This window comes from Tachypleus tridentatus, unplaced genomic scaffold (genome assembly GCF_004210375.1).
Source record: "Tachypleus tridentatus isolate NWPU-2018 unplaced genomic scaffold, ASM421037v1 Hic_cluster_2, whole genome shotgun sequence".
Taxonomy (NCBI): Eukaryota; Metazoa; Arthropoda; class Merostomata; order Xiphosura; family Limulidae; genus Tachypleus; species Tachypleus tridentatus.
The window spans coordinates 26,975,914-26,990,201 of record NW_027467782.1 but is presented as its reverse complement, the minus strand read 5'-3'; the positions used below and the strand labels follow the sequence as shown (position 1 = coordinate 26,990,201).

The following is a 14,288-nucleotide window of genomic DNA, read 5'->3' as shown; positions in this document are numbered from 1 at the left end:
TTTGAGATATTAAAACTGTTGTACTTTTTTTTTCAAAAAGTGATTTTGATATGTTCAAGATTCATAGTTTATTAATGTTCAGTCAAACATGTAGTATGTCAGATTGTATGTAAAATTAAACTATTTATACATTCATGTCAACAACAAAAACTGATATTATTTTAAAACTAGGTAAAAATATTTTTGTATTTATCTAGATGGCTGTTACGGGTTTACAAGAAGTGGTCAGTGCATAAAAGGGTCAGTGTGCTCATGAAAACCATGCACCCACTCAGTGGGAGAGTGACTACAACTTAATAAACCAGGAAGAACTGGGTCTTTTTAGTGAATATCTTGAAATGGGTAAGGCTTAAGTTTAAAATAATGATGTGAAAATAATTACATTAATAGATACATATGTTCTACATAAAAAGTTGAACAGATTAAAATGGTACTTTTTCCATGTCTGTGAAAAATGTTAGATCTTTAACAATGACCTTGTAGTTTGTACATCATTCAAGAGCCTTAAAATCAAGTTATTCTAATTGTAGTTAACTGAGTAACTGACTACTATGGAAATGAATGAAATATAATTATTTTAAGTATCTCCAACGTAGTTTAAAATACTTTTAGATATATAATGTATAATTAACAGTAAAGATGAAATGTGTGATATGATAATAATGTATGTGAAAACGTAGTTGGAGCAGCATTTAGAATGTTTTTGATGATGTAGAAATGGATATGAATTGTGTTTATTGCTTAGCCTGAAGGGTTATAATGCTAAGATTAAACATTTGATTCCCGCTGTGGTTATGGGTCAAATTCCACATCGTACAACTTTGCATTTAACAAGAAACAAAGAAATTTTTTTTTAATGTTATGGGTTTCAGCTTGTTTTTCAGAACAGTTTAATGTATAGAGGAAACATTTATTAAATACCTGTAAAACAGCTACACCACCTCAATGATTAGTATTTTTTGGAACAGCAATTTTAAAGGTCCTTGTCTGTGTTTTAGTTTGTTTGTTTTTTAAATGAAACATTATTAATATGCTACTTGATTTTGATGTTAATGTTTCTGTCTTGACTTTCATGTTAAACTAGAAATTAAATCTCGTATTCAACCACCTTTAGACCTGAATCAACACCATAAGGTTAGAATTTCTGTGTAATAAAGTGTGATACTTCCAAGGAGTCACCACATGTATTATTGTTATTGTAGTCCACGAATTACATTAATATATTTAACTGTCTAAATCATAAAAACTTCCTCAAACATTAAATGTACAGTTCAATTAATAAACGTTTCTGTAATTTGTTCCCTTCTCCAGTGTTGCAGTTTGGATTTGTCACAATTTTTGTGGTTGCATTTCCTCTGGCACCATTATTTGCTTTACTAAACAACATCACAGAAATCAGGCTCGATGCTAGGAAGTTTATCACTTTCTTACGACGACCTGTTGCAGAAAGAGTTAAGAACATTGGTGAGTGCACAGTGTGGTGAATACAGCAAGCTGTTTAGTTTTAGTCTGTTAAGAAGAAAGTAAATTGACAATGTTACATATTTTTTATTTCAGACAAGTCTCTGATTTATTATGTTACATACATTATGTATTATTGCTCTAAATAATCACTAATTTGAATTTAGTTGTTATTTAAATGTTAGTATGTATTAAAATATGATATTTCTCAACAAGATTGGCATGTACTGTTCTCTATTATGACTCAAATATATTAAAATATGCAAAAAGAAAAACGACACAAATTATAATTATAGTTATTACAAATTAGGGTTTAGGTACAAGAGTTTTAGAAACAATACTGAGTTTTATATATGATCTAGAACCCGATATTTTATCGACAGTTCAGGCCCATAACAAGCAAATTCAATCCGAGTTGAGACTGTCACACATCACTTAAGCTGGCTATCTTGTATGGCTTTGCACTGATTACAAACTGACTTTTTCCAGGGATGCTATTTAATGTCCTTGTAGAAAAAATAATATCCCAAATTAATGTGTTGAAATTGAATGGTTTGTAATGTTCAAAATCTACTGCATACCTGGTTCCCAATTTTGTAGTTTTATGATTAATTGGTGTTAATCACAATAATAGCTTCTGAGGCCTATATCACACTGACTTTAACTGACTAATAATATTATTCCTGCTCTTGGGATGTTGGTTTATATAGTATATTGTGAGTTTCTAGAATATTCACCAAAGTTGGAAGATGCTAGTGTTTTCATAAAATAAATAAATATTAAATCTTACTCTTGAGATTCTTCTGCAAATTTCAAGAACAGATGGGACTTGTGCAATACACAGCCAACAATATACATCACATGCAAAAAAGGAAAACTATATTGAAATAAATGTAGGTACTAAAACAAATGTATCATGGTAAATCTGTTAGAAATCACAGTCTGAAGCTCTTAAAATGTAGACAATAATGTTGTGATACCCAACTTCTTTGTGACATACAAACACTCTTCCATTAACTGAGTGAGGACTGTCATTAGTAAATAATAACAATCATTTGACAGTCATGTGTGAACCAATCAGTTGTAAGAAATATTTGGATTTTAGCCTTTTAGGTATTTTCATTATGACATTTCTAGTTACCCAGATAGTGAAGTAATCTAATATTCATACTTTGAAGTTTGTTTTATTTCAAACCTCGATTTTTTTTACACTAAATATACAGAGAAGAATTATTAGAGTTAATTAATAACTCCTGATTAGTCTTTAGTGATAAGTATTAATTCATAACTTAGCTGAGATATATATAATCCATTCTATACATGAATGTAATGTTAATGAAAGAGAATTGTTTTGTAAGCAAAAAAATAATAAAAAGATTAGACAGTAAAGTTATTGAAATATATTCCAGTTATCCTAATAGGTTGATTCTATTTTGATAGGAATATGGTACAGAATTCTTAATTCTGTTGGAAAGATTTCTGTCATCACAAATGTAAGTACAGAGAATTATGAGCAATGTTTGTACTTGTTCTTTACCCTAACTGTTAGTAATATCACATACATTGATTACAGTGATAAAGGAATACTTCATACGCATGTATGATATTAGAGTGAGACACCTTAAGAATCATTATAAGTGAAATAAACTCTTTGCATTTCCTTTCAAATTTTATCTAAATTATGAAATTATTTTGAGAAACGTTTGATGTTTAAGGTGATTATTAAATTAATGTAATTAATGTTATAAGTATAGGTCAGTTCCAAAACTGTAACTTAATATGATCTCTTTTAGAATTTCTGTGTACTTGTGTTCTTTCTGCAGTGATTTTCTAAAGCACCTTTAGTGGGTTTATAAAATACATTGATGTGATTTCTTTTTGTGAGTCAGTTTACAAGTTTACACCTACTGACCATTGGTTGTTATTAATTAAAGACGAAATTTTGTGCATTGAAGAATTGTCATGGTGTTGATCTATCACAATTTTGATGTGATATAAAAACTTAATTGTTACTATTATGAAGAGACAGGAGTTTATAATGTATTACATATTGATGTCAATAGAAACAATAAATTGTTTTTTACCTTTCTGATCACTTGAAGTACAGTGTATTACTTTATTTTGGAATTCTATAGTATAATAATTCTATATAGTAAATTGATGTTCATTTAATATAAAAAAGTAACAATGTCATAAGAAATTTAAGATGAAAATGCTATTATTTTCTGTTCTATCAAGCATGGTTAGTGATGCAATAGACATTTAACACAGTGAATTTTATTATAATCCACAATGTCAAACCCAGTTAACTGTGTACTATGACGTTTACATATGTGAATATTTTCTTCTACATTGTCCAATATACTTAATGGTGTGAAACTTAATAATGTTTGCTCTTACACAATCAAACTAAATAATATTACAGTATATTATTTAAGGTGAAAGAAAGTGTGTTATTTTCTGAACTGTTAATTCTATATTCTTACTTTTCAGGCACTAATTATTGCCTTTACATCAAGTTTTATAGAGGAGACATTTTATAAAGTTTTCATTTCACCAGATGGGTCACTGAATGGATTTCTGAACTTTACTCTGTCAGATTTCAACATCAGTGACTTTCCTGGTGATTTGAATATTCTTTCTGAACCTGACACCAGTGTGGAATACTGCAAGTAAGTGTTAATTTTGTTTTATTGTTTCAAATTAACAGAGCATAGAAAACAATGTATGTGTGATTAAGAACCAGTGTGGTGTCTCTTTAACCCAACTGGCATGGGATACCAGTGTGGTGTCTCTTTAACCCTACTGACGTGAGACATCAAAGTGAACAAGTTACAACCGTTTTACGTAGATTCAAACTTTAACCCTATTGACATGGGATATCAAATTGTGCAAGGTACAACCATTTTATTGAGTTAGTTTCAAAGTTATCATCCATGAAAGTATTTTTCATCATTGCAACAACATTTTTACCACAATGAACCAGATTCAAGGCAGTTGAATGCAACATGGTACATTTGGCATGTATAAGTTGGTGGAAATGATGCCTAGCATGCAAAGATAGATGGGTACAGATGATGTCTATCATGTTAAATGTATGGGTGGAAATGATGTCTAGCATGATCAGACATATTGGAAAAGATATCTGGTATGCGTAGATATTTCGATGAAGGTTATGTCTCGTATGCATAGACATATGGATTGAAATGATGTTTGGCATGTGCAAATATAATGCTGTAGGTGATATCTAGCATGTGTAGATATATGGGTGGAGACAATAAAGGGTTGATTAAACTACTTAAAATAATACATATTATTAAACTTGGTACAAAAAGATACTTTATGACTTAAATATTAGTATTACATAAGATTTAATTCTTAAGTTAAAAAATGAATATACTTCTCTGCACAATCTGGTGATGCTCTGAATTTTCATTTACAAATATTTTTTTTTCTCTCCTCTTGTGAGGGTTTCAGATTGTTCAACCAATTAGAAACATATATATAGCAGATACTAACAACTCAGAATATAAAATTTCAACCCAAATGACAAATCCTTGTATTATCTTCTGTTTTTCAAGAAATTTGTGTAATTCTCATTTATATTGCTGTTGGACAATTGGTTGTATTTATATAACTAATAAAAGAGTGTATTCTATCCATAAATCAGGCAAGTTTCTTTTGTTTCGGCAGTCAAAGCCAATACTTCACGAAGCTAGCCTGATGGGTTTCGACAAAAGTGTTGCTTTAAGTAGTAATGAATTTGTTTTTTTTTTTTTTATAAACCTAATTGTAGGTTAGTTAGAAATAACAGTTGTTTTACAATTCTATTCAAGTGCATTATGCAATATTTTTTAATGTAACATAATTATTCATAGTACTAAACAGAAATTTTATTATCCTTTTATAAACATTAAAAATAATCACAAGAGATTTCATAACATTCACCATCAGTTTTATTTTTTATTCTGAAAGAAGTAACATTTGTACAAAACTTTAATACATTTTTCTCCGAGGAAGATGAAAGGATTGTTTCTAGATTCTGTTTTATGTGCAGTAAAAAAGTTATACATCTTCAAGAGAGAGAACTTTACTGATTTTATCTTCAGCAAAATTTGAATCAACTACATCGACTCTCTCAATGACTGTATTTCAGGATTGATACACAAATATTGTTTAAATAAAACACAATAGAATTTGAAGAGTAAACCCTTCGATGATGTTATTTCTTTTCTGTTGGTACAAATCTATTAATATTTCCCAGACATCAGAGCCACAAAATTCCAACAACATCTCCTCACTCAATAGGATTTCAAAGGAACTTTTTTGGAAGAAAACTATAGAATTAATTTCTAACAATTTGATATTGCTAACAAACTTGGATATTGCTGTTCATATAAGAGCACAAAATGTACTTAGCTGTTTAAGTTAGAAAGTTAACTTTATTTTAAAAAACTTGTCTGAGTACAGATAACAATTTTAAGGTAAAGTTAAAATTTTATGAAATGCAAAACATCCACTATAAAATAAGTTGTTTAAAATGCTGGCTTCTATTTTAAGGTCATTTTATTTCATGGTTTCAGGTACCAAGACTATAGAGAGCCCCAACAGCAAGCAACAAATATGAATATAAGACGTTATATTGGCAGCTGGCTACAGCTCGCTTGGTTTTCGTTTCTATTTTTGTGGTTGGAAACAATTTTTCAAATTATAGATCTTATTTTTGATTAAACTTAATTACATTTGCAGTTCATTTTTAGTTTATACTAAAATAAATCAATTAACAGTAGCTTTCACTTAAGGACATAAAATACAACCTTCTTTCTTCAAAAGATAGAATATTTTAAATGTTAATTGTAGAACTAACCTGAGACTTTATTTAACCAAAGTTTTCAAAACAAATATAAAGTGTGAATAGCTTTTATTAAAACACCTTTTATTTGTAATTTAAATTTTTTGAGGAAGCTAAATATATGTTTAGGTGTACATAAACCCACAGAACCAGTTGAGAATTGCTGTATTAAATTAACTTCAAGGGAGTTGGAAACTTTTAACATTTACTGAGACTGAAAATGTATAAACATTATAACTATGTTCAGTTGTTTTAATGAAGCAACATAAATAGAGTATAAAAGGTAATACATTTTAATACAGCCAGGACAATCCTAGAATGTTTTAAAAGTTTCAGTAACATTTACTAAGTTATCCTTCACAAAATGGATTGATTAATCATTTTGTTAATAAACTATCCTTTTATTACCCAATTCTATAAGTGTTAGATTTTTTTGTGGCTTCTGTTCATCCAGTAGAATGTTTTTCTTATTATGTAGCACTGATACTGTTCTGAATGACTGTACATGCTCATTAGTAATTTAAGAAGACTTCATGATTTAATCATTGTTCATAAAGTTTTATAATCTGTATTGGTTAAACAGTGTTATGTAAAAGGATTATGTTTTAAAAACTGCTCCAGTGAAACTTATGTTTTTCCTTTTTTTAGTGTCTTGTATTCATCATGACAACTCTAATTTGTTGGTTAATACCAGACATTCCAAAGTCTGTGAAACTACAGATTAGACATGAAAATCACATCGTCAATGATGTGATTATTGAAGAAGAACTAAAAAGAGCAAAATATCTTGGAAGGAGGAAAACACCATGATTTTGGAACACATTATTTCACAGATTGGTAATATTTAAAAATTTGAACAAGGCAGAGTTTTTTTCTGTTTAAGAGGTAAGTGAACAGGTTGATAATAACATCTAATCAAATATCTATGGTCAATGAAGTCCAACAGGGAATACAGTTTCCATACATATATGTGCCACAAGAACAAGTACGTTTTAAACTTTGCAAAAGTCTATGTTATTTAGAAAATTTCTTCTTTCACTTAACATTTGATATATTACAACCTCAAAGGTCAAACCTTGTTAAATCTTAAACAAATTATTTATTTTTGTTTATATACTTAATGTTTACACCATCTTGGTGACAACAGTTTTAAACTGTCTTGTATTATAACATTGATGTTTTCTTTTGTTGAATGTTTATAAGTACTTAAAAGTTGTGAGAATATTGTGTTCATTATTTTTAACCAAACTTCTATCTTTCACGTATCTTTTAGAACAGGTGTCGGCAACCTTTTAGGTCTCGGGAGCCAATCTGAATTTAGAACAAGAATACTGCAGGAAATCAAAATAAACACTTATGTTACACACACACACTTAATGAAATACTGTGTAAGTAAAACTAAAGAAAATGTAAATTGATTATTATATTTACAGTGTGTTCTTTTAATGACATTGGTGCTGTTACATAGTTTTGTTCCTTTCCCTGAAGTCTGTTTCACAATTTATTAAATGTAATTTCATATTCAGTTTTCTACTATTATTACTGAGCACGTTTTTTTTTTTTTTTTTCTGATTTAGGAGAATCTCTGAATACACAGGTAGAACCAAACATTGTGAAGATGATACTATAGAAGTGGAAGACCATTCCAGAGTTGTAGAATGAAGTAATATGCCTGCTCCTGCACCTTGTTCAAGGTGACGTGCCATCAGAATTCTAAAGAACAAGACTTGAACAGTGTTAACAGATCAACAACAAATGCTACAATCTGTCACGGTTCCAAATTGTTATCAACTTTGTCATTTGTGTATGAATCTCAAACTTGTGTTCAGAGTTTGTTTCAGAAACACCATTGTTAAGATAATGTTTACTCTTTGAACTGTTTTAGTGTCTCCACAATATTAAGTTCCAGTGTTTTAAAATAATGATAAATCAGGAATTAAAGTTTTTAATTTTTACACTGGTCATCACTTTTAAATCATTGTTAAGTAGATTTAGTGAAAAGAAGCTGTTTTTAATAAAGATCTTGAACTAAATTTTGTTCAGAGGAAATTTATCTTAACCTTCCTTTCTTTAGTTCAAAATTTGTCATCTATATTGTTTTTATCAGTGTCAATATACGTTGGTTGTCAGTTGTTTTTTTTAAGTGTGCTGTCAAATTATCAACAGAAAAAAATTCTTGAAATGATTGTAACAAAGAGTACACTAAAGTTATTTGATTAACTCAAAGGAAAATTCTTTAAAGTTAATGAAAACTTCAGTTTATGAATTAGTACTTACTGTTATAAATGTGTGCATCATTGAAAAATAGTGAATATTCACCTAGATGTATTGGATACAACTTCAGTTTTTAACAGATTTGTGTTTAAGTATGTACTTGTCATAATCCTTTAATAATAATTTGAATCACTCGTTAGGGTGAATGAAAATTTTAAAGTAAATAAACACTAGTTTATTTGTTTCGAATATTTATGTAACAGCAACCGCCCCTAGATTTCAACTGATACACTAGAGGGAAGGAAGCTGCTCAATAACACCCACCGTCAACTCTCGGACTATTATAATTACATCACTTGACCGTCAGCTTTTAGACTATTATAATCAAATCACAAGGGCGCCAGCTTTTAGACTATTATGATTACATCATTTGACCATCTGCTTTCAGACTATTATAATCAAATCACTTGACTACCAACTCTTGGACTATTATGATTACATCATTTGACCATCACTCTTACGGTATACTGAAAACCACAAAGTGTTTGCGCGATTTGTTTCTGCAATGGGATGCGAACCACGAATCCACAATCCAACACGCTAAGTGCTAAATCACGTCCTGCCCAGAGAGAACGAGCGAGCCACATAAGAGTAAAAATGTACTTAAGTAAAGACAAATGTTGGAAGAGAATTCTTCTTTAGATACGGTGTGTTTTGTTTACATTTATATTGCATTAAAATATTGTAAATAAATTGCATGTATATCAAAACTTTGTTTTCTGATGTCATTTGTGTTATTTATACGATAAAACTTAAATCATCAATCTCATACACTGGCACAGTTTTCTTTATTCTTATACAAGACGGTAGAGTACGTTTTGACACCGGAAATCCGATAAATATCTTTAATGGTTTATGTGCAACATGTGTGTTTCACACGTCTCACGCTACTGTTTAAAAGAGCAATATTTAGAATGTGAAATTATATTGAAAATTGCTTCGGTCACGGATGACGTTATTCACAGTTCCTGCTCCTAAAGGACAAGAAAGGATGTTTAGTTACGTACAGGAGAAAGTTATTCGTCAAGAAGAAAATGATCGAAACCGAAAAAGTGAATTGATTGTCTACCGAGAAACCACGATAGCTCAGAAGAGAGTTTTAATATCAATAACAGTGGTTGTACACGCACGACACAACCTCGGACATGCGCATTTTATTTCACAGAAGATGTTTATCTTCTGTTTACTTACGAAAGCTTAAAGAAATTTAGGTGTATGTTTTTTTGACAACACTGGGAAAAGTCGGCTATTTCTATAATTCGTTTTTGGTTTGTTTGTTTGTTGTTTTTTTGACGAACTTTAGAAACATTTCTATCTCAAAAATCTAACCGCATCTTGACCATTTGGCACGATCGCGAAATCTAATATAAGAATCAGAGTACTTTATTTCTATGAGGGAGTTAATGTGGACAACATTACATTCAAGAAAGTGGCGCCACAATAAAGATTTTCTATCAGAAATTGGGTCAAAGATAAAACTGTCTCAGGTCAACACTACATTCCAAAAAGGTGGTGCGGTAATACAGATTACCTATTAGAGATTGGGTCAAAGATAAAATATTTCGGGTCAACACTACATTCGAGGAAGGTGGCGCCGCAATAAATATTTTTTATTAGAGATTGGGTCAAAGATAAAACTATTTCAGGTCAACATGACATATGTAATTGGTTTGACTATGACTAATTTCTTCAATTTCATGTTTCTTGGAAGCAAGTGCACCTTTGATATTGATATATAAGACTGTGAATTTAAGATATTATACATCCATTGATCAATTGTACAGTTAATAAACTGTGATAAGTATAGTGTGCTGTGTTTTTTATAATTGTTTACCATCAATTCCATACAGTCTTTGGTATTTCTTGATTTTAAATATTCTGTAATGAAGTATTTTTCTTCCTCCGTTATTTTTTTATTTTCCGCCAAAAGGCCGACCCGCCCTCGCCACTGTCTGGAAAACGCTATCCTAAGAGGTTTATTCATCTTGTTGAATGTTTTAAGGAATATGATAGCACTTAAAACCGATAAACATAAGAGATGAACTTTTATATACACGTTAAAAACATATTAAATACATATTTAAATACATTTTTTTTTCATTTTGGAATTTTACACAATGTAAAATATTTACACCTTTTCGTGATGACGACAAACCCACTTGAAGTAAAAAATATATGTCAAGATGGCTGGTATGAGTATTAACACAAGTAAAGCAGAGAACAACGTTTCGACTTTCTCAGGCCATCTTCAAACTAATACCCGTCATGAAATATAATTTTACAGCTCTTTCGTAAATAATTTGTCAATGTAAACTTCATTTTATAAATTGGCCGAATTTTAAGTGAGGAATTTGTTAAATGTTTAAAATTTTTTATTTCTACGCTGATAGGTTTTGATAAATAACATTCTCAGAGGAGTAAAGGCAAATTAAAAGTGGGGGCAAGGTTCATTTGACCAAGTAAAGTGAGGGAATACACATCAAAGTCGTGCATACTGAGGCCAGAGTTTAGGGCACGCTTAAGAGCCCAAGAAGCTCTTTATTCGTTCTCCCACTTTTCCTGACAGTTTTCTGAATTTTTGTGCCCTTTAAATGGAACATACTGAAAAATAGGGATTTCCTGCACTGATAACAGCTGTATAAAAATAAATGTTACAATCAAAGAAAAAACAGCTTTAACTGTTCTCTAGACAGACAAACTTCTGGAAATATAATCTTAAAAAGCAGTGTTTCTTCCTGTTACCTTCACAATGTTCCAGCAACAGCATAATCTTTATTTAAATTTTCTTACAAAAAGCGAGCTGCCACACAATGTTGTTTTTCTCTTTGATTTTTTTCTCAAAACAGTCAAATGAACTTCTTGTGTCATATGTTGATTACAACTCATTATTATTTGTTTATTTACACTGGTTGTTGTTATTTGTTTAATGCAATTTTAGAAGGAACTGAAAATTTATTTCCTAAAAATATGATTACAAAGGCTCCTGGTTAAAATTATGATTTATGCTAAATGAAAACAACGTAATACAATAGTAATTCTAAATATTCGTAATTATGTTGGCAACTTATACAACAACAATTTAGTGCAGATTTCGAAGACTAAGTTGACAGTTAATTTCAGATTATCTTAATTTGTTTCCTTCTTATTTTTAAACACAAAACTGCACAGTAGGTTATTTGTTAGCCAAGGGTATCGAAACCCGATTATTCACATTTCAGGCCCAAAGACCAGAAGAGCGATTATATTAAACAATTTCTCCAAACCTAGATAACGATTTTAAACTGGGTACAGTTTTATCGAGCAAACAATTTAAAATAATCCTAACGCCCCCTCGAATTTCTGACATGTTACGAAATTCTCATCATCTACGAAGTTTGATATTCTTGAACGACTACTTGTGCTTTTTGTATATTTCCTATACTTAGTGTTATCTGCTCTGTACACTTTATCAACATGATTAAAAAAAGCCAGCTCAGCAAGACGTCAACGTTTGTAAATAATTGTTACTAAACTATAAAACGTGTTAAATATAGAAATTATAAGTTTTATTTTCATTATACTTCACAAGCATTATTTGTTTTGAATTTCACGAGGGATATCTGCGTTAGCCGTCCTTAACTTAGCAGAGTAAGACTAGAGGGAAGGCAGCTAGTCATCACCACCCGCTGCCAACTCTTGGGCTTCACAAGAAGTCATACCTTTCAACTCTAATTTTGAAATACTTCTAAGTTAGACTATATACTATTACTATAACAAAGTGTGGTAGACCTACGTTCATCTTCCAGCAATTAATATTTCTAAAAATTATGTAAAATTAAATCAATATACTTGTAATAGTTAACCCATTCATTCACTTTCTAACTAGAAATAAACTTCTATCATCATATCTATCTTTTCATGCCCGGCGGTTAAGGTACTTGACTCGTAGTCTGAAGGTCGCGGGTTCGAATTCCCGTCATACCAAACATGCTCGCCCTAGGGGCGTTATAATTTAACAGTCAATCCCACTATTCGTTGGTAAGAGTAAAACAAGAGTTGACGGTTGGTAGTGATGACAACTAGCTGCCTTTCCTCTAATCTTATACTGCTAAATTAGGGACGGCAATCGCAGATAGTCCTCGTGTAGCTTTGAGCGAACTTCAAAAACAAACAAACACTATCTTTTAACTTTCTCAACTCTTCAACATTACCTCATATTTATAATTACCTTTTTTTAATATGCTAGAACATAAATTTGATATCAAATTAGAATTAAATTTGCCCTTCAGCTAACAAAATATTACATCATTAAAAATATAGGTTATTATAATATGTTACACAATAGTATTCGACAAAATGAAGGAAAACATCATTGTACGGTTACTTACGAATGACACCACTAAGCTTCGAAGGGATACACCATTTTTCTTAAGGAAGGTTAACTGTTTGGAACATAAACTTGTGCTGTTCAAGTTTGGCAGGAAAACGATTAGTCTTGACGTTAAGATAAGTCATTTTGAATAAATAAACTTCTAAAGTAAGTTTTCTCTATGGATACAATTAGAAAATATTATCACTATACGAACAGTTATTTCGAAATATAATTACATATTTCATTATAACTTTCGAAAGCAAGATAATTTATATTTTATCAAATTTTCTCAAAGAAAAATTAAACATCTTATAATAAGGAAACAAACTTTTCTTAAAAACTAATTAAATAAATGAGTAAACTAATTGTTTCCCAAATTAATGGTTTTTGGAATTTCGCACAAAGCTATTCGAGGGCTATCTGCGCTAGCCGTCCCCACTTTAGCAGTGTAAGACTATAGGGAAGGCAGCTAGTCATCACCACCCACCGCCAACTCTTGGGCTACTCTTTTACCAACGAATAGCCCCCACGGCCGAAAGGGCCGTTGTTTTTCACGACGGGGATGCGAACTCGAGACCCTCAGATTATGAGTCGCACGCCTTAACACGCTTGGCCAGGCCGGGCGCCGTAATATTAAATGCTGTAGTGCAGAATTTACTATATCGAAAGTACTGGAGGCTGAATAATAATTATTACTAGAATTACATTTTTATGAAATATTTGTGTTACTCAGATACTGTCGAGTTTACTTTATTGTTTTTTAGATTAATTTAATAACTTCTCTTTCTTTATCGCAGTTTTTGTTTGCTATTATGCAGATAATTACATAATGAACTGTTTCAAAACACAATTTTAGTGTTATAAACGCTCAGACTTACTGCTGAGCCTCCAGGAAGGGATTAACTTTCAAAAGTTCTATTCCACATCTAATATAAACCCAATACTGGAATGAGTAGTGTTGCAGGTCCAGAAACAGGAGAATGAAGAGATGAAGTTTATATAAATTATTGTGATAAATAGTCGATAAGGAGTCTGCAGCCTTCAAGTACCTTCGAGACTTCTTCCCTAAGCTGTCTCAGGCAAAGGTCAAAGCTGGTGTTTTCGTTGGACCACAAATAAAGATCCTCGAGTGCGCAGAATTTCTCAAGAAGTCGAGTAGGAAGGAAATAAAGCTTGGAGCAGATTTGTCGCAGTGATTCAAGGTTTCTTGGGCAATCACAAGGTTCAAAATCATGTAGAACTGGTTGAAACTCTGGTGAAGAACTACGGTAAAATGGGCTGCAGGATGCCCCTGAAAGTCCATATCCTTAACGCTCACCGTGATAAATTTAAGGAGAACATGGGAGAATC

The 14,288-nt window shown here is 31.0% G+C and overlaps 1 protein-coding gene and 1 long non-coding RNA gene across 11 annotated transcripts in view; one reads left to right on the top strand and one right to left on the bottom strand.

Annotated features, from left to right (window-relative positions):
* Window positions 1-8,346, top strand: part of LOC143242450 (anoctamin-2-like) — a 67,925-nt gene extending 59,579 nt beyond the window's left edge. For 4 of the 10 annotated variants that reach the window (XR_013022710.1, XR_013022712.1, XR_013022713.1 and 1 more), the window contains 6 exons: window positions 1,312-1,464; window positions 2,902-2,954; window positions 3,955-4,133; window positions 6,045-6,149; window positions 6,962-7,701; window positions 7,891-8,346. Coding sequence is in view for 2 of the 10 variants with exons in the window: in XM_076485855.1 (XP_076341970.1) it covers window positions 198-297 (100 nt within the window). In the remaining 8 variants the exon portion in view is untranslated. Of the gene's footprint in view, window positions 1-197; window positions 343-1,311; window positions 1,465-2,901; window positions 2,955-3,954; window positions 4,134-6,044; window positions 6,150-6,961; window positions 7,702-7,890 lie in introns of those variants that run through there. The other 6 variants (XM_076485855.1, XM_076485854.1, XR_013022716.1 and 3 more) reach the window with 4 other exon arrangements.
* On the bottom strand, window positions 7,264-13,046 carry LOC143242459 (uncharacterized). The gene is made up of 2 exons (XR_013022738.1): window positions 12,955-13,046; window positions 7,264-9,561 (listed from the first exon to the last, which is right to left on the bottom strand). It is a non-coding gene; the product is annotated as an uncharacterized LOC143242459 (long non-coding RNA).
* Between the last annotated feature and the right edge of the window lie 1,242 nt (window positions 13,047-14,288).